The sequence below is a fragment of the Opisthorchis viverrini genome (assembly GCF_000715545.1).
Source record: "Opisthorchis viverrini unplaced genomic scaffold opera_v5_13, whole genome shotgun sequence".
NCBI classification, from domain to species: domain Eukaryota; kingdom Metazoa; phylum Platyhelminthes; class Trematoda; order Opisthorchiida; family Opisthorchiidae; genus Opisthorchis; species Opisthorchis viverrini.
In genome coordinates, this window is record NW_008751669.1 from 877,333 (window position 1) to 897,060 (window position 19,728).

The window sequence follows — 19,728 nt, forward strand, 5'->3', positions numbered from 1 at the left end:
TAGACCGTTCAGACCAACGGGGTACGTTATCGTACCAACAAGGTGCGGTTATCTTCATGTTAATGAAAACTTTCAAATGGTACTGACCAATTGTCATACTTTTTGTCGGCGTTGTCAAGCTGGGACCCTTCCATCACTAGACACCTTGGTCCAAGTTTGCTTTATTCGTCGATCACACGAGGCGTAAAATTGTGTCCTGTTTATAAATCTGGAGAGAAACAAGTCTATTCCAAAACTGCTCTCCTGAAGCTGAAGATCACGGTGACCATGATGCAGTACTCTGTCCTGTTATGTGGCAACGCCGTTCCAGGCGTACGATTTCTGTGATATCATTTCACTACAAAATTCCATTGATTTTCTGATCTACTGATCAGTGAATGTAATCTAATAGCGGGTTAGCAATGCGGGACAAAAAGTGCCTTTGTCCACGAGTACAGCAAGAAAGATGTTTTCAGCACAATATGGATAGTGAAATTTTTGCGACTATTCTTCTGTAACTGAAAAATTGTTGAAAATTGTTGCGTGTTGAAGCAAACAAACAGTACCGACTGAAATTTGTATTACAATGCCTACGGCGGTGTTTCGCTTGCACTTCCACCCACTGCGGCATACCAAAAAACACGTGCATTGAGACAGCCTTAAATGGAGAAAGTGAAAGGATAGTAAACCTTATTTATGGGTCGGGCTAGAACCTTCATTGTGGAACGAGATGGGCCGAGCTAAGAATGACCGATCTTAACTGGCTCACATTCTGACCAACTATGGCATACAGTCATTTGGCTTGTGGCCGGCTCACGATCCGATCCGCGAAATGATCAATTATTTAGAACGGCTCGCTAGTTCAAGGCAATATGTTGGAATATTTGCGGCTCGGGTGTTTTCATTGATATTTGATAAGGTGGTTGTTGGTCTCCTCACCGAGCTTGGCAACTGATTTGCAGACATTTGCAAAGATATCACCAGTGCGCTGCTTGGTGGTCTACCAGTTCGAGGTGACCTTAAGAACTTGGCCATTTAAATAGATCCTTGTAAGCTAGAATTCACAGAAATACGCAGCCGGATTATTCGTAACATTCATAAAGGTCTCGAGATCAAAGATACCAGAGTAGTTAAGGCCGGTTTGCATCTAGTGGCTGGCAAAAATCACACCCTGACATCGGTCTGTAAACACGTTTCTTGTTCATTCACTCGAAAGTGGGATGCATGTTATTCCATTTCGGAGGTATGACTCTTGTTTCTAACATTCGGGGGGTGCATGACCCAGGTTCTGTTGAAGAAACAGTCCATGTTAGTTGTGTAGGTCATGGTTGTACACAACTAACATGGACTGAAGAAACAGTCCAATAAGTCCTGAATGCAGTTTAAATTCTCTCATACGAACAGGGTGAACCTACAATTTCGAATATGTACATTGCCGGAAGTGGATATAATATTAAGCCCATATCTCGGAATATTCTGTTTGAAAGAAACTCGATGTGTAATATATCGGAGATCTTAAATTCATTTCAGCCTCTCGCTAAGAAGTCTGTCACGGACACCATCCACAAATATGAAGCAGGCTGGCAGTGGTAGATATCGTTTATCAATACAAAAAAAACTTCGGCATCATTCTGATATAGTAAATAACTGGTGAGTAGGAAGCAGAAAGGCATGGGACGAACGCGCGCACATCAGAAAGGAAAAATGAGTGTGACAGCATCACCCAAAGTACAGTGGACTGATAAGTTGTACGAAGCCGTATCGACCGAGAGTCCACCAATCGGAAGATTCCGTTGTAACTTTTCGTAACATTTCAGGACTGAGCCCAACAGCAACATCTGCCTTGGCCACGCGCAAGGCGATCACCAACGGCGGAGACGATGTACTGTCCTCGTTGTGACACCGGCAATCAACAGGAGCACCGAGCGGGTGCTTGCGACTATCCGACCTACTTTCCGAAACAGGTGTACATTTGCAATCAATAAGACCGTCTGAGGAGACTGTTCGACCGAGTTGCATAGCCCGGAATGCATTGAGTTTGTGTTGTGGGTTGTCTGGAGTCCATGACCTGTCGCCAACAAGTTTTCGATAGTTTAGATCACCCTGAAGTAAACAAAACAGAAGTTTACCGAAACACTGAGGGTAGACCAAACAGGGACCGAAGCCAGACAGACTAATATCTAACTTAAGGAAGTATAGATGGAACACATTTTGCTCGTCACAGCCGAGTCAACGGGTCTAACTATGATTTACAAACTCAGGAGACATATATCGGCTTAGTAAATGGTTAACAACGTACCGCCGACCGGCAGTAAAGTTAGACGGGAGCGATATTTTAAACCGCTGATAAGCATGATACTGGGTGTCCAGAGTGGGGTTTCAATTAAATGTTGCACAGATAGGTAGAGAATCAAGGTGTGCGTTGAAATGTTACGCGTAATAAAACCAAATTTAATCAAATAAACCACCTAAACAAGCGATTCCTTCCAGGATCACTTGCCTCACTAACTGTTGGGAAATTACTGCATGCAAGAAGTCTCACTCAAGCTTCCTTTTCGAAATGACTTTTCACTAGCCATCTAAACAACGGAGCGTCAACCACGGCGATTGCAACGACTGTTCACAACTTGTCACCGGACAATTGGACCCCGTATATCCTTCGCAACATTCGCTAACACCGACTGCATTTGTAGTAGTGTTTTGGAGGGGAATTCACATCGATGTCTTGAATAATAGCCAAAACGAACCGTCATGCAGCCGTTGTACTTAACATTCCATTGGAGAACACCACAACAGCTTTATTCGCATCTCAATCAAATCAGCCGTTAGCATATCTTTGACTGCTAGTGTAAGCGAGGGAGGCGCTACCGGAGGTGACTGATGAATACATAACTCAACAACTGAAACATGTCGAAGATATAAACAGCTATAGAGGAAAATGTTGGTAGCTTCGGTAGCGTGGTTGTGCACAATCTCCGACCAATCGCTACTCCCCACTACGCCCACAAACAACGCATGGATGTCACCTCGATTGGTGATGAAACGTTTGCAACCATATTGCCCAGCTCAGCGAACAAGTCAACGAATATGTACACAGCTAACCCACGCAGCTAATCGGTGTTACGATTGTTCGATTCTTTCTACGCGAGAATGAATATTACGGGCTTTCGGCGGGGAATGTACTTTTCGTCAAATGGAGAAAATGGACAAGATCACATTCCCCTCATGTGTATGTAGCCTATCTCTTGTGAGGGCTAACCAAGTGTCTTGAAGACACGTCTTAGAGGCATCGAGTTAGGCCGGTCCTTCTGCTAGCTGATGTGAAGATAGGGGGCAAAATGGCTCAGTAGTTAGAGCGCGAATTTACTGACAAGAAGGTCCGTGGTTCGAACTCGACCTCTCGACTTCCCCTAGCTAGACTTGGGCAACCTGGCAGTATCCCAGACCTCATGCTCCCTTCCTGCTTCCCACGTGAAGATAGCAAATGGCCCACTCCGTCTGTCCTGGCAGGTAAGCACAACCCCGGATGAAAGGCCACAGAATCGATCGGTCTAGAGGAGGAAACCAAACCAGCCCCATGTGATTCTTAGTCGCTGTCTTTCAGACGCAGCATCAAAACAGCTTTATTGGGCTTGCCCGTCTGGTTCGTTTTCTCGGGTTAATATGCCCCACTCATCTGGGTAGGACGCTTTCGTTGTGTAATATCAGTTTTCTTCAGCTCTGCTAGTTGGACGAAGATCTCAAATAAAATGGAACACACCCTGTAGGTTCCAGTTGCTCACCTGAAGACCAGTCACACAAGTCACTGTACAGCTTTCTTGGGACTGCCTCTACTTTGACATTTGAAATTCACCGTACGATGCGACGTTTCACACCAGCCTATGCGGAACGAAGCTCGTTGGTGCTCGAAGTAACAATCATTTAACCGAAATCCTTTTATGCCCTGTTACACGTTGAATGCACTTGATAATCAGTCCCTTTCGAGTTAACTTGGATCTCGAACGAAACACTTACAACTGTGCGCGCACAAGTAGATGAAATCCGAATGCGTTGAAGTAAAAGATTTCGAACTAGAGGACGAAGGATACGGTAAGACAAACACTGCAAATCGCAGATCGTTTGAACCCTGAACTACATGCTAAGCTCCTGAATATCTTCCGGCTTTGATTCCCGCCGACGAGAGCCAGAGACAAAATAGAAAAGCAGGGAAATTGTTGAGAGGATTTTCATGAAACATGGACATGGGTTCTAATTACTGCCAGCTTGAACTATAATGAGGTATCGTACAAATCTTGTGTTTTACATCGCACGTGTAGAAAAACGGTTCCAGAGTAACAGGCGAGGGGAATACTACGTAGATCAACCGGGGGTCCACATGCCAGTGGAAACAACCTTCTTTCCGTAGCCGACGAGCCTCAACAAAAAAATACAGGAACTTAATCAAGCCTGTTATGATCAGCTGCCGAAGGAAAATAGAAGCAAAACAGTGAGGAAAGGCCTTCTATCAAACTACGTCATCAAAAATGTGATGCCGTTCGTTCCTAAAAACATGGTAACCATGAATAGTTCCTTCTATTCTCACTAACAATTCTCGTCCACGTTCTGACCAGCGCCTCGCCTAATGAGCCATGCGCTTTCTTAAGAAATCAGCTCATCAGCACGTCAGCTCGAAGAGATAGAATCATGACATGAACTCTTCACTATGGTCTGGGCGTTTTGACTGAGATCTCATCTATGCCACGTGAGATTTTGGTGTAGGCGCCGCTTCATACTCGGTGCGGCGGCACTGGAGATGCCCATTTGTTCCAAAGGCACTTTGATTTACCACCACACCCCTGTCCGCCACATGCACCTTTTCAAGTCCATGTCGAAAAAGTCAGGCGAACCAATAAGCTCGGCAAGGTGCAGGACCACTAAGCTGGCCCGGGGCAACTCGCACTCTTCGGATAGTCGGTAGTAGACAAAACACGAAGCCTCCCAGATTATCAGTTGTGGTTGCGGTGCTAATCGAGCTACGATTTGACATACACTGATTCCGCCCAACCGGTTGGCTTTATGTTCCTGCTCTTATCAAACGGATCTGTGTTACGGCCAGACCGGAAGAAGCCTACTCAGTTGCTTGTAGCACGAAACCCATGAGATGGCTCCACGTAGCTCTCATAGTCAATATTCTACTGAAACACGACAGCTGATTCGTCAGGCATTTGAAGATGGGGAAGAGAGAGAAAATTACTGCACTACTAGGCATGAAGCAACAGACGGCCGATCACTGGGTTAGTTTGGAGGGGTGGAGCTGAATTCAATGGTGAGAACAAGTTGCGTAGCCTACATTAAGGCTGCAAGTCAAGTATTGGATGTAACAGGATTGAAAAACAGTTTCTACAAAGGCCACTGCTCAAGTGCTGATAGTTCATACCAGTAAGCCACATCTGCATCACTTTAAGACGACGTGACAATTATATTACCAGGACTGCTAAAGCGTTTTACACAACGGTCCTGCATCCACTAAACTATAAGGGCTCTGTGACAGCAGGCACAAGCTACCTGACTACAGGCTAATCAGTTGACAATGTTGTAATGCAAGGGCAAAAGCTCGAACCGTTGCCGCTGAGTGAGCTGCCAATTAGAAACTGTGGCTGGTTAGGTGCGCCTTCTCACACAATATACTTTGAATTATTTTAAATATTAATGCCGGCGAATAAAGGCAGTAAATGAAATTTCGCCGTCTCTGCTTGTGCATTGTCTAGTGGTTATGAAGCTGTCGAGGCTATCAAGGAACGGTTGAAAATGCCACAACATGAAACAGTGCTCCATAAGTACAGACTGCTCGAGAGGCACCTAGAAATGAAGTTGTAAGAATCATCCCCGGGATGAGACGGAAGAGAGTCTGGTCATCAACTTTCGACGAGCTATTTTGCGAAATATGGAAGAGCAATGTGCAAAGAAGAGGCACATCTACATTCTGATGCTTAAAACAAAGGAAGCCATTCGAAATAGATGCAGAAACTACCACATATAAGTTGCATCCATACCACAAAAAAGTGTTCACCGCCCCTCCACTTGGGCATCTCTAATCCGAACGAGCATTTCGCACCAGATCGAATCGAGGTGGATTTTATCTAAGAAGAAACTGTGCCGACCAAATTTTTACCTTACAGCGAATCCTCGAACATTGTATTACTATCAAAAGTTCAAAACTGCCAGTTTCGTTGACTAGCGCGCTGGTTACTAATCTGTGGACAGATAACCTTTGTGGAGAATTATGCTGCGAGATGGTGTCCTGCTAGGCTCAGATCGAGGTTAGCGTCCGTGTCTAGAGCTTGAATCTTTCGGAATTCGGCTAGAATACCTACCATCTCCAGAGATTTTCAGCTTCACTATTGACCGGATGTTGTATCCGGTACTAGCTAACTACTCTTGAGTCGAAGTAAGGTCATACGTCCAAGCCGTTGAAAACATGGTTGTAGTTGATGACGATCACAACAGTACACAACGGCTACTCAACCGCATCGGTAAATTCCATCCGCCAACTTGGACTTGAAATTATGATCCCAAAGACAGCGATGTTCCCAGCACTCACAGATCCTATTTCCCCGCCAAGGTCAGTGAGAAGGAAGTTGAGTGAACAAGCCCTCATCTCCAAGTATTCTGGTTCATCCCTGCTTTCTAACTGCAAGACCTCCAAATGGACTGCGCAACAGCTCACCCGAACGACCAACGATCGGTCAAGGTCGAACTGGGAAAGTAAATCTCATGTAGCCGAAATCCATGTACGTGCAGCAACCACGCGGTTTCGACTGGTGTTTGCAACCAAATTGCCCAGCTCGGTGGAAAGAATCAACAGCCAGCACTGCAACCCGGGCCACCAATATTCTCTTCAGTTACAAAAAACTGCTTTACTTCAGCTAAGAAATCACCTTAAAAACCGAGGCCCATGTGTGTCGAACTTTCATTCATCCGACAACCCTCTGCGTTGTGAGACCTGACCCCTAAAAGCCGATGTTGGGAGTTTTTCATCACTAGTGCTCGTGATGAGCACTCGCCAGTTCTTGTTGCGATCGCCTGTTCAATGAATCGGCAGACAGGCGATTCAGCGATATAAAGAGGCCGTTCTAGAAAGGTCACTCATGAGAGTCACGAAGTGAGTGCTTTCGGCCTCACCATATTCTAATTCACATAATTGATGGCCCAGTACAGTAAAAAAAGACAGTCACAAGGTTGGTGTACCGATGCCTCAACATATGCGCCGACTTCACTTCGCATTACTGTACTTTGGCTGCTTTGGCGACAATAGGCATAAAATGTTTGTTTTTTACTGTCGTAATTGGTTCCACGGAGTAAATCATGTGTGGCTTATGAACAAAAAGATGTTACATTTTATCTAAGTGAAACAGTTGAAACATTCGGTCCTGGTAAACAAAAACTGTTGTCTGTAGCAATAAAAAGTACCTTGAAAACTACCACGTCTGACTGCGTAAGCGCGTCGCACAGCGTCCGCTCATTCGCCGCCAATTCGGCGAAATCACATGGAAGCGTCCAAAACGTGGAATTTCGAACGATAAATTCANTCGAACGAAAAATCCGCGGGTTTTGCACCGCTCCGTCCATCTGCATGCCCAGGTGTGGGCTAAAACACCAATCGGACCGGGGAGAAATTCGGTAGACAGACCTACTTTTAGCAGCCAGTCAACATCTGCCGCCGTCACATCAGAAACGAACCAAGGTATACACTTGGGATAGAAAACAACCTTGGAAGTTAGTTGACTCCGAATGAGAAACTCCGCAAGGCACAGGTCGGCCACGAGTTCGGGACCTGCGTTGTCCAAAACGATTGAAGTGATATGTTCTTGTTTGAAGGATACCGAAGATGGACCTTTCATCCTGTTTGTCCAGAATCGCCATAGCTCATGGGTATCGTTCACAACCATGCGTTCAAGCATTCGCCGTATATGAGTGGGAAGATCGCTCGTCCCACCAACGTGGTGTTCTTCTTTTGCATGCAGCGACAGGTCAAATTCATTCGCCCATAGCGCCGCCTACCAAAAGTGGATGTTTGAGAAAGGATAGTGGTACTAACAAAACACACTGGCAGAATGCACGATCTGGTAAGAAAAAAGCTGTTAAGAAATCACACATGAAAATCTATGGATGCTCACACAGCTTATTTCCATAGCTGCCACATCATTTTCATACCTTAGAGAACAAGAAAACGTTTGCATACAAAATAAATCCAGAAATAACTCAGAGATGAATAACCGTACAATTAAAAAAGCATGGTAAGAGGACAAAATAGATGGGAAGATGCCGAGATTCCGTTTATTTTCATCAGTCACCAACGTAGACCGAGCGAATTTATGGAACGGCATGCCGACAAGACTGGATGAGACAGTGAAGTCATGTGGTACAAGAGCGGGGTAGGAACAATGCATGATAGATATGTAAATAAGAAACAATATTTAACTGTCTACTATTTATTTGCTATATTTTTGTCTAATCACCATTTATCTGTCTATGACAGAATGATAGTTTGGACCAGTAGCTTTTGCGCTCATAGAAAGGGACACCTCATCTTCATCTATAAAGCAGTCCTGATCGTACATGAATTAACCTATCTAACGTTACCCAAGTCTTGCATAAAGATGGTTCAGTGAGAATATTGCTTTACAAATACAGAAACACATGCACTACGGACGGAGTGCTTTAAGAGAAAGAGATCACGGGACAAATCCCTTAATAAAACAGATAGCAGGAAAGCTTCATAAAATAGCGCAGAGTATGACTTGACCTCACTTGATCTGTGTTTCCACCAGCCCTGAGAAATAGGTATTCCTGTGCTACGGCTCTGGACGTGACCGCATTCAAAATACCAGAAGAAGTGGACAGCCACACAAAGCTGTATTTGTACCGTAGCTCAACTGAGTCACACCACAGATTGGTAAAAGTAGCACAGGTCACATCTCTCTGTTGCGCACGTCCGACTACGTCTGTGATAAAAACTACATTGGTAGAATACAGATATCTGAAGATAAATTGCCAAACATTCCAGATGTGTGTAAGATTGAAGTCATCAAGAAAACATCCCAGACACTTTAGCGCTCACCCTAAAATCGATGGAAACCACCAACGAGAGCTACAGGGGAATTTCGCATCAACACCAACTAAATTTACGAGAGTGTTTACTGAAGCCAAGACATCGTTTACAACCTCCAATGACCGCCAAGAAGAGATAATTCAGCTGACTGTGGTTAGCTATGCAGTGTTGTTGCGCAACGCTATTCAGTACTTCTTGTCTCATTGCATGCTGGAAATATGGCATGTTGGAGGGAGCTCCGGGAAATCCTACTGGAGGGGGAGGCGCTTTGGAAAAATTTTAACCAGTCAACCAAACGGTTAGATATTATCTATAACAAGGTTTGGCAACTGTTCAAAACTTGTCACTGAACACGCTCCTAACAAGTTTGTTCCAGAAAACCCGGTTGCAATAAAGGCCCACCCCGATTAAAGTGCCACGAAGGAAGCAAGAGGGCTGAGATACTACGAGGTTGTCCAAACCCAGACAGGAGTAGGCGAGATGCAAAGGTTGGCTTCGAACCACGAACCTTATGATCAGCAAGTCCACGCCTTGACCACCGAGCTACCGCGAGCTCACAAACGGCAGGTTCATTCGAGTCTCGGCTGAATCTCGCCCACATCAAAAAGGATGCAATTAGTTATCTACTCAGTGTCGGTGACGAAACGACCCATAAGCGTGTACCTCGGGTTAGGTAAGGAGCGAACTATTCATCAACTGCAGTAATGTATCAAAGAGGTGTACCTATCCAACTGGTGTCATGGTGGCTTACCCATACACAGTGGGCGGGTCATAAATGTGCCTTTCGCCAAATGAAGCAAAACTACAGGATTGGACCCACCACAAACACCAGACCAAGCGGTGATATGAGGGCTAAACACCTACGCGTTTGAATTCACATGGGTATTGGGTGAAGAAACCGTTAATCGACAGCCACGCAAGGGTTACATTCGACGGATAAACACTCCTCGGATAAGCACTTATTATGTAAGCCACCAACAACAATGAGAGTTTTACTTGTCAAACAGTGCGGATCTTGGTTGTCTATGAGATACTGATGCGATCGCGGTTCTCAGTGAAATACGTAGAAGAACTGTTCAGACTGCACTACTCAGCCGAAGACCGATTTTGCCCTTCTTGGGGCTCGTCAGGTAGGCGCAGCCCCTGAGTTTCCGTCAACCTTATGTTCTACTTCAAACCAAATTGCACGAAATTAGAGGAATACACTCATTTCAAACAAATTTGGTCTGCGAGAGACTCCCCTGGATCCCAGCTCAATCTAGTGCATTACGAAAATACATGTGTCACGATATCTCGAATATCGTAGCAACTGAAATATGAGGCGGCCTCGTGCATCACATTCAGCTGCCTGGAAACACCACAAACAAGAGATTCAATTGGGTTCTAGGTGAATCTCTCGCAAAACCAAATTTGTTTGCAAATGAGTGCATTTCGATAAATGTTCAGCTTCTTCCCTTCCTCGAGTGACCAGGCACGGGTAAGAAAACCATCCCCCTCCATTATACTTGCATTTTTATCTGCGGTTGCGCTTGGAAAGTTGTAAATAGGACCCATTCAATTGCGATGAAACGATATAAACACCTATGATAATCAGGAAGGTACTTTATGTTTGGAGATTAGTGTTCCTTAGAGGATACTCCCTGTTGTAATATGGCAGCTTCCGCTAATTGGAGGGCATCCTTCGGCGGAAATTTTTGGCTTGCTCAAACCACTCCTCCCAGAGAATAAATACTTAGAAGGTATTGGGAATTTGAGTTTATGAATGACGTAGCGCGGAAAAAAGCAACACACGAGTGCAATTGCAGGTGATTCGGTCCTTGTCTTTTAGTATTAAAGCTAAATTGAGATCTCATCGTTCGTATCTTAGCTGAGGAATTTGCACGATCCTACAGAGAACAACCACTTTGTAAGCGTCTCTAAGTTTCGTCACCGAGTTATTTTTTAACCATCCCGATGTTTCTCCGCCTTTCTTCGAAAGCGTTCAGACAGCGTACCGTGAAAACGGTTAAATGGATGCAGCCAGTAGAATTGACATTACTCAAAGATATCCTCCACTGTCTTACTAGCTTGCGGGCCAAGCTTCCAAGTTAAAGATGGGGTATAATAATCAAAATCTACTTCTAGGACTAGGCAAACGGAAGGTAGAAGCTGGAGATAGCTCAGTGGTTAAGGTGCGAGTTCCGTTCAGTTTGACGACCCTGAACCGTGGAAGTATGTATGGTGCTTCGGTTCGCTGCAGCTTATGGCAAGGGGTAGCGTAAGATAGGGGGATAGAGAAAAACGTTTAAATGACAGATGTAAGTCATACAAAGGACGGCTTACTAATGGTTAACAACAGGAGAATAGATGTAATACCGCGACTAGTCACGTCACATTTCCAAAACAGTGGGTATCTCCAACCATTGATGTGGATGGCACGGATTTACTGGGGGGAAAACGGTCCGTGGTTCGAACCCACCTCCGGCATTTTGATTGCCTCTGTCTAGGCTTGGATAACGTGGCAGTATCTCGATTCTCGTAGTTCCTCAGGGTGACATGGCAACTAATCCATTGAAGATCTTCGTTCGCCGGATCTCACTCACATCCACACACCAATCAATTTTCAACCGGTCAACCAGCCCCAACTATTGTTCCGTATCCAGAACAATCTCTTACTTAAGTCAAAAGATCTGTTCCACGTTGAACCTTCCCAAGTCCGTGCTTTTTGTCAAAAGGTACAGCAGGTGTTTCTTGCAACGACTTTGTTTTCCCTTGCTGGCAACACATCTTATGTCTCCGAAATCCACACACAAGACCCCACTTCGGCAATGCGCTTAAAACCGCCTAGGGAGAACTTGGATGCTCTACATTCCACTTCATTTGTTCATCGTGAAGCAATCGCTCACGATATCCATGGCGCGGGGGTTGCACTCATCTCCAGCGCTGAAAATGCATTACTAGGTTTTATCCCAGTAGTAATGGTTTTTGTACTGTTGTTTGGTTCTATTTAGGTAGATGCGGTAAACGGCGTTTATTCAGAATACGCTGAGAAAGACTGCAGTACTGAAGCTGAGAAGAATGGGCCACGCGACTACTTCAGTCGGAAAAAACAAATACTGTCATTTTGATGGGTGATATGAACACCCAAGTTGAACGATTACGCCTGGAAGAAACACGGTTGAATGGTAGATTCGGAGTGCATGCTCAGCACACGCACAATGGGGAGCAACTTCTTCAGTTGTGTGCTGGACATCGTCTGTTACCGCAAGCTAGTTATCAACTCAGTTGGATCACTTGGGTGTCAGTTAGCGATGGAGAGCTCGATTAAAGACTGCCGTCCCTTCTGGAGTACGTAACTTGACCTCAGTCATATCAAGCTGCGTTTCGCTCTGATCGAAGATGCATCGGCCGTATCATAACCTTGAGAAAAGGCGAATCTTTCGGATGTTCAACGTTGGTCATTTTTTCTGACCTGAAAGTTGCTTTTGATACCAGTAATCGTCAAGAACTGGCGGCGTCTGGCGACCGAAGGATCCCTATCTAAATTTTTATCCCTTGTGAGGTCATTGTACGCAGGCTCCCGTAAACGCCTACAGGTATACAGCAAGCCCTTGTCTGAGCTCAAGACGACCAGCGGCGTGAGACAATACTGCTTTTCTTTCCATCCCGCTTCAATTTTGTTATTGATATGCCGTTTCAAACTCACCTACCTGCCTCCAAAACCTCAGGAATCGAGATGCTTCCAGAAAGTTCGGTTAGGATATTGGGTACGCAGACAACATTGCTCTTCTTGCTTTAGATCCGTCAGAGATCTAAGTCACTTTAAAAAACCTGGATAATTATAACGTACGGTCTAGTATGCGCCAAAAAACGGATTGGAATGAAACTCAAACCTCATACTTACAGACCAACGGATCGACGGAGCATGTAAACATATTCACCTGGGCAGTTGTACAGGTTCCGGAGAACTCACTGAAGACGAGACCACTTCATAATCTGGAAGTTCATGTGCTTCGTACGTCAGAGGATCAGCTATATCGGAGAGCTCTTTTTAATCAGCCCTGCGCTGATTGACTACGACGGAGAGGGCGATAGTCTATGGCCGGGCACGGAATAACGGAAACAACAACCAGTAAACTCATTCGGATTGATAGCTGCTTCCTCTATGGATGGTGACCTTGGAACTGGTAGACATAGCTCAGTCACAAGTTAGTGGTGTCTGCGTCAAAGCATTCAGTGCGTAGCTGCTCAGTCCCCCATTCTCTAAGATAATCAGATTGATTCAACACATACTAAATGAATATGCTATTGCCTCCAATGCCCGACTATATTTCCCCGCCCCTCGTTTTCAGGCAGGGGGAACCAACGTGCCCTCCGGGCAAGTTTGATAGCTGATAAGCTGAACTGAAGGAATTGCAGTTCGGTTGCGCTCCGCAACTGATACGGGATACCAAATTTAGATCTTCCTACCACAGGACTACCAACAAACCTCAGAACAGGTCATGAAGATAAAACATAAAAACGACTTTAGATTTTCAACCCAGATAAAAAATGCGGGCTTAAAGCGTATTTGTGCGGTGCATTTCGAAAAAAGCATTGATACATAGTTCAATAAGCCACTATGGATACTACATGGTGCGATACACAGTTTCGGAATCAATAAAGATCGGCCCTGTGAGGCGTTATCAATCAAACGATATGTGCCCAAACAACTTATAGGAGTGTGACCACTCCCACTAATAATTTTGCAGCTACAGAAAACTCAATATGCAACTACTCCAGTTTTCCTCACTGCAACGCACCGTATGAGTTAAAGCATGAAAAGCAAGACAAATAAATTAACAACCACAAAATGGACATTTTATAAACACAGTGATGTCAGACCAAAAAACGGAAAAGTAAGCCGAGAAATGAATAGTTAGGTAGGCACTTACTTGGAAAAACGTTTCAAATATCTCTTCATCGGAAGTGTAGCCGCACGTGTCCTCCAACAGTGACAGGAACCGCAGCAGCTGTTCCAGCAGTGCAACTGATCCCTTAAGGCCAGAATGTTTCTTAGCCGCAAACGGATCGAAAGAAAGTAACCCACTTTAGAAAACGCATTGATTGCGTGAAAATTATCAAACTTACTGGTGAAACACATGATCCATAATCCGCCGATACAAATAACACTCTGTGAACAACCATGGCAAACTGTGCCAACTGGGGTGTTGTGACGTTGCTCCCTTTAGATCGTCCTTGCCTGTAAGTTTAACACCAATTGCGTGCAGTCGGCTATTCCACACTTCCAGCTCCTCACTGCAGTTAGGAAGAACTGAGGACAGTAATGTAATGGGCTTATCCGTGGTCACCTCATAACGCAACTGACCAATACATCCAGTCAATGATTTGAGCTTTTCTGGGTCAATCTGTCAGGTATAAGGAATCAACGACAGCGAACACAACCCCTTCATCCTCCTGGTATCGAACTCGGTTACGGTAGACGGAGTCAATCAACTGTGCAAGTATGACGGGCCAACGGTGCCTGATAGTATGCCGCGCAAAAGCACTTAAGTACGAAATGCATAAAATAAACGCAGAAAACATACCTGTGTTTGAAGTCCAACCTTGGGGCTAGCTCATCCATCAAGTAAAAAGAAAAACTAGTCGCGCCGAGTAAATTTACAATTAAGTCTGCAAACGGAAGTACTCGGTTAGCAAAGAATGGCCTACTGGGGTGGACGTAGGAGAAAGCATCATCAAAAGACCTGAGAAGTGCCCACGAAAGACCGGATCACGAAAATCAGAAAGCCACTGTATAAATAATCCAATTAATTTAGGAATTGACGAAAGACGTTATACGGAAGTATCCCGTCGCAGACTCAAACCTGTGAAGAATCATATCTGAACAGAATGCAATCGCGCCAGTGGCCCAACGATACACTGGAAGTGTGTATGAGATGGAAAAGACAATTTAACATTAGCTGCTGAGACGCAATTATACTGCTTGCGTTGACAACATCTTTATACTCCGTCAGGTGTTAGAGCAACGGCACATGTACAGATGACCTACAATCTTGGAATACCTTGACTTCAAGGGTGCGTTTGATTCTGTCGATCGGTTAGTGCTGTTAACTACACTTGCTAGACAGGGCTTTACAAGCGTTCTTGACTTTGTTTTGGGCGTTAATATACCTTGTGCACCTTTGGTGATGAACGCTAGCTTGGGAGGCTCAGACCGAGAACTATGCTAACAAAAATACCGTTACTACAGTTGGCGATCGGGTACCCACGATTTCAATCGAATTCAATAGGCCCTAGAATTGTTGCAGCAACAACAAAAGCAGTTTGAAGAAGCTCATTGAATCACCGACTCAGAAAATGCACATCCAGAGAGCAGCCGCCAGTGGTAGTAAGTATTCTGTTTCCTCTACTGATGCAGCCTCGGCCTCAATCACGAAGTTCATGTTCGACCCTTTTTCTGGTCACACTTTTGACTCCTGGTTCAGGTGGTACGAAGACATGTTCAAAACTGGCTTTTTCTAGTTTGGTGATGGATTGAAAGTCAGATTATTTTTGCGAAAAGTCGACATACCAGAGCATGAACAGTACATAAATTTCACTCTCCCCAAGCTGCTCCGCGACTTCAGCTTTGGTGAAACGGTCAGAACACTATCCATAAATTCGGCGATCAGACATCACTGTTCAATATCCGTTACCAATGCCTAAATTTGATCAAGAGAGATTACGATGATTTCATCACGTTTGCCAGTGTTGTCAATCGAGAATACGAGCGCTTCAAACTCAGCTCAATGATGGAGAATCAGCTTAAGTGCCTCATTTTTGTATCGTCTCCAGTCGTCCCAGGATGTTGACATCAGAACCCAGCTGTTTAACAGAATTGAACAGGATAGCAAAATGACGTTGCAGAGCCTCACCACCGAATGTAAACACCTCATCAACCTGAAACACGGTACGGTATGATCGGTCAGTCGCCTGTTGCTTCAAGCATCTGTTGACAAGCAATCAGCTCAAGCGCGCCTAAGTAATCTGACAACAAGGCCCATCGAAGGCAGAGTAAGCCTCCCACAAGTTGGTGGCGTTGCGGTCATTGGCATTTTGCTTGTTATAGCCGGTTTGGGCGCCATAAATATTCTATATGCAGTCGTCGTGGCCACAAAGAAGATTTATTTCGATCTCAAAGGCTGCAGCCACCTGCACACCACCATGCAGCCCACAAATCGTGGTCCAGCTCGGTGACGGCGACATTCAAAGTTGATTTTGCTTGCCGGAGGAAGTTCGTTACGGTTCGTATAAACATCCCAGTTCGTTTGCAGCTTGATATGGGCTCCGACATCAGGCTGCTCAGTGAACGAACGCGGAAACGAATTGGTAAGCCACGTGTGAATCCGACTGGACATTGGTGGTAAACTGAAGTTGAGCGGCGAGGTTGACTGCTCCATTAACTCCAATGGATCGACGGCACAAGCCACGTGCTACCTGACGTTATTCCCCAGACCCGGAGGTGCCCTCGAACAAATTCATTTTTCGAAGCGTTCACTTGAGGACCTCCTACAAGGTTATGCATCTATATTCACTGACAAGCTTGGACTGTGCACAAAAGCAAGAGCCAGACTGTGCTCTTCTCCGGTGCCAAACCAGTGTTCAGGGATAACGCCCAGTACCGTATGCAGCCTTACCTACCTTTAACCAAGAACTGGACCTACTACAGAAGGCTGGTGCTGTCCAACCGACGAACTACCCTGCTTGGGCCGCACCTATGGTGAAGAAGGCTAATGGAACCATCCGGTTGTGTACAAATTTCTCTACCGGTCTCAACACTGCGCTGAGTACCCGTGAATACCCTCTTCCTCTTCCAGACGGTTTGTTCGCAAAACTGAATGAAGGCAAATGTTTCACGAAGACTGACTTGGCCGGTGCTTACTTCTAGATTGAAGTTGAGGAAGAGTCCCAAGAACTCCTCACGATGAATACGCATCGCGGTCTGTTCCAGTATGCTCTAGTGCCATTCGGTGTCAAAACAGCGCAAGCCACATTTCGGCAGATCACGGATACGATGTTGAGAGAGGCCCCCGGCGTTGCCACCTATTTGGACGATCTCAGTGTCATGGGTTCCAACCCCCACGAATTGTGGCAGCACCTCGATTACGTGCTTAGTCGTACACAAGAATGTGGCTTCAGAGTGCGCCGAAAGAAATGCACCTTTTTCACGCGGTCGGTAAATTACTTTGGGTTCATCAATGACGAACATGGCCACCGACGGACCCGGAAAACATCGAAGCTATCAAACGCATTCCAGCGCCCACAGACGTGGCGCTCCTCGGGTCCTTCCTCGGTCGCGTCAGCCAGTATATTTAGTTTCTGCCTGATATGCATTACCTCCGAGGCCCAATAAACCAGCCACTTATCGCAGAACACAAGTGGACATGGTCAGAAGAATGCCAACGCGTCCTTGACTCTGTCAAATCAATTCTGAGTCCCGAATTGCTACCCACCCACTACGACCCATCTCTGGAAATTGTTGTGGCGTCGGATGCCTAGAACTGGGGAATCGGCGCAGTGATTTCAAATGTTTTTCCCGACAGTAGCCAGAAGTTCATTGCTTATACGGCCAGATCCCTGGCATCAGCCGAGCGCAACTACAGCCAGATAGAAAAGGAAGCTTTGGCGATCTTGTTTGCCGTCAAAATGCTCTAAGGCCGTCAGTTCAATCTACTGACCGATAATGAGCCACTCCTTGCTGTGACTGGCTTGAAGAAAGGAATCCCGGCATATACTGCAAACCGCCTCCAGCGATGGGCCACTCTGCCCCTGGGATATGGCTTCAAGATCAAGTACCAGTCCACCACTTGCCTCGGACAAGCCGACGCACTGTCGCGACTAATTGAATCAAATAGGCGGGAACCAGAAGACACCGTAGTCGCAACAATCGCCCTGGAACCGGAGGCTAACCACGTATTATCAGAAGCGATTCGCATCCTCCCAGTGACTGTCGACATGGTCCGCCAGGCCACCGACCAAGAATCTGTGCCGCATCAAGTCATTAAGTACCACCGCAATCAGTGGCCGCGTACCTGTCCAAAAGACGAACTGAGGCATTGCTTCAGGGGGCATGACGCACTTTCACTAGCGGAAGGATGCCTTTTGTTTTCAGAACCTGTTGTCATCCCAAGGAAGTTACAGCTAACTGTCCTGAACCAGCTTTATAAAGGGCACCCGGGAACAAACAGGATGAAGTCCTCTGCTCGGAGTTACGTCTACTGGCCTTTGATGTACTCCCAGATCCAGCAAGTCTCAAAATCATGCCTGTGCTGTGCTGCAGCATCCAAGTCACCCGTGAAGGCCTACCTATTGTCGTGGCCGCAGCCGATCGAACCATGGTCTCCCCTCCACATCGATTATGCAGGTCCAGTGGGTCGTTAACACTTTTCGGTCGTGGTCGATGCTTACAGCAAGTGGCCGGAAATTTTTGCAGTGCACAGTCCTGGAACTCCGACGATTGTTCAGTCGTTTTGGAACACCATAGACTATTATGTCAGACAACGGCAGTCAGTTCACGTCGTCGGCGTTCGCAAACATTTGTCGGGAGTATGGCATAACACATGCCCGCTCGCCGCCGTTTCATCCACAGTCGAACGCTTCGTTGACATTCCGAAGCGGGCACTTCTGAAGTGATAAGGGAAGGGATCAACGGAAGAGATTTTTCAAAGGTTCCTGTTGGCATATCGAGCGACGTCAAACCCCAACTCACCTGATGGAGTGTCACCAGCAGAGGCACTGCTCCGAAGGAGGCTTCGAACACCGCATGAAACTATCCGGCCACAAAAAAGCGGACTAGTCACACTCGAATGGAAGAACAGTTCAACCAGGATCGTGGAGCGACTGCGCGCTCATTCAGCGAAAGCCAGAGAGTGTCGGTTCGTGACTACAGTGGCAGACGCCCTACGTGGACCCCAGGTCTCATCTCTCGCCGGCACGGGAAAGTGCTCCATGAGATTGAAGTTGGACCAGCCAGGTGGGTGTGCTACACACACCAAACCCGGCCGATAGATAAGCGGATCCTGTCCACAGAACCGAGGGTTTTGAGCCTAAAAATTCTTCTGGTCACTTTTGATCTCGGCGACATCCCTGAAAATCAATCAACCGCTTCGTCGGAGGCTCAGCCTGAGCACGGATTACAATCGCGACGCTGGACAGAAAGGATCCGCAAGCCAGTTATGCTACTGCAAGTGAACCCTCGGCTTCGAAGCTACGTCAATAAACTTCAAGGGAGTGGTGTTAGGCGGAACTCCACATGGATCCTCTTTACCACTCGCAGTAAGGTGTTGCTCCGGCCGAGAAGTCCATCTCACGCAAGATTGGTCGAAAATCGTGGCGCTTGCCGGTCCGGCATAAGGCTGAGTCCGACTGGTCGAAAGCCTGGACCCAACGTCCAATCAGGATCCAGTATTGGCCGAATGCTGATTGCCGATGGCGCATCCAGAAAGCGTCAGAGTTTCCAGAAAATTATCGCCACCTGCGCTATATATATGAAGCGCTGTGCAAGTGTTCCTGACTTCGTTTTGGGCGTGGATATGCCTTGTGCACTATTGGTGGTTGTTTTGATTCACGGATTCACGTACTGATACACAGGATCGAGGCTTTTGTCCAAGATTCCAGGGTCGGGTTTCTTCTTGTCG

General features: G+C 46.1%; 1 protein-coding gene across 1 annotated transcript; it reads right to left on the minus strand.

The window, feature by feature from the left end:
• Positions 1–1,567: 1,567 nt before the first annotated feature.
• T265_01213 (hypothetical protein) lies at positions 1,568–14,760 on the minus strand (the record flags this gene model as incomplete). The annotated part of the gene is made up of 7 exons (XM_009165198.1): positions 1,568–2,082; positions 7,429–7,587; positions 7,653–8,015; positions 13,984–14,137; positions 14,180–14,457; positions 14,495–14,597; positions 14,638–14,760. 7 exons carry the CDS (start codon positions 14,673–14,675, stop codon positions 1,699–1,701), a joined length of 1,479 nt encoding a protein of 492 aa, XP_009163462.1.
• Between the last annotated feature and the right edge of the window lie 4,968 nt (positions 14,761–19,728).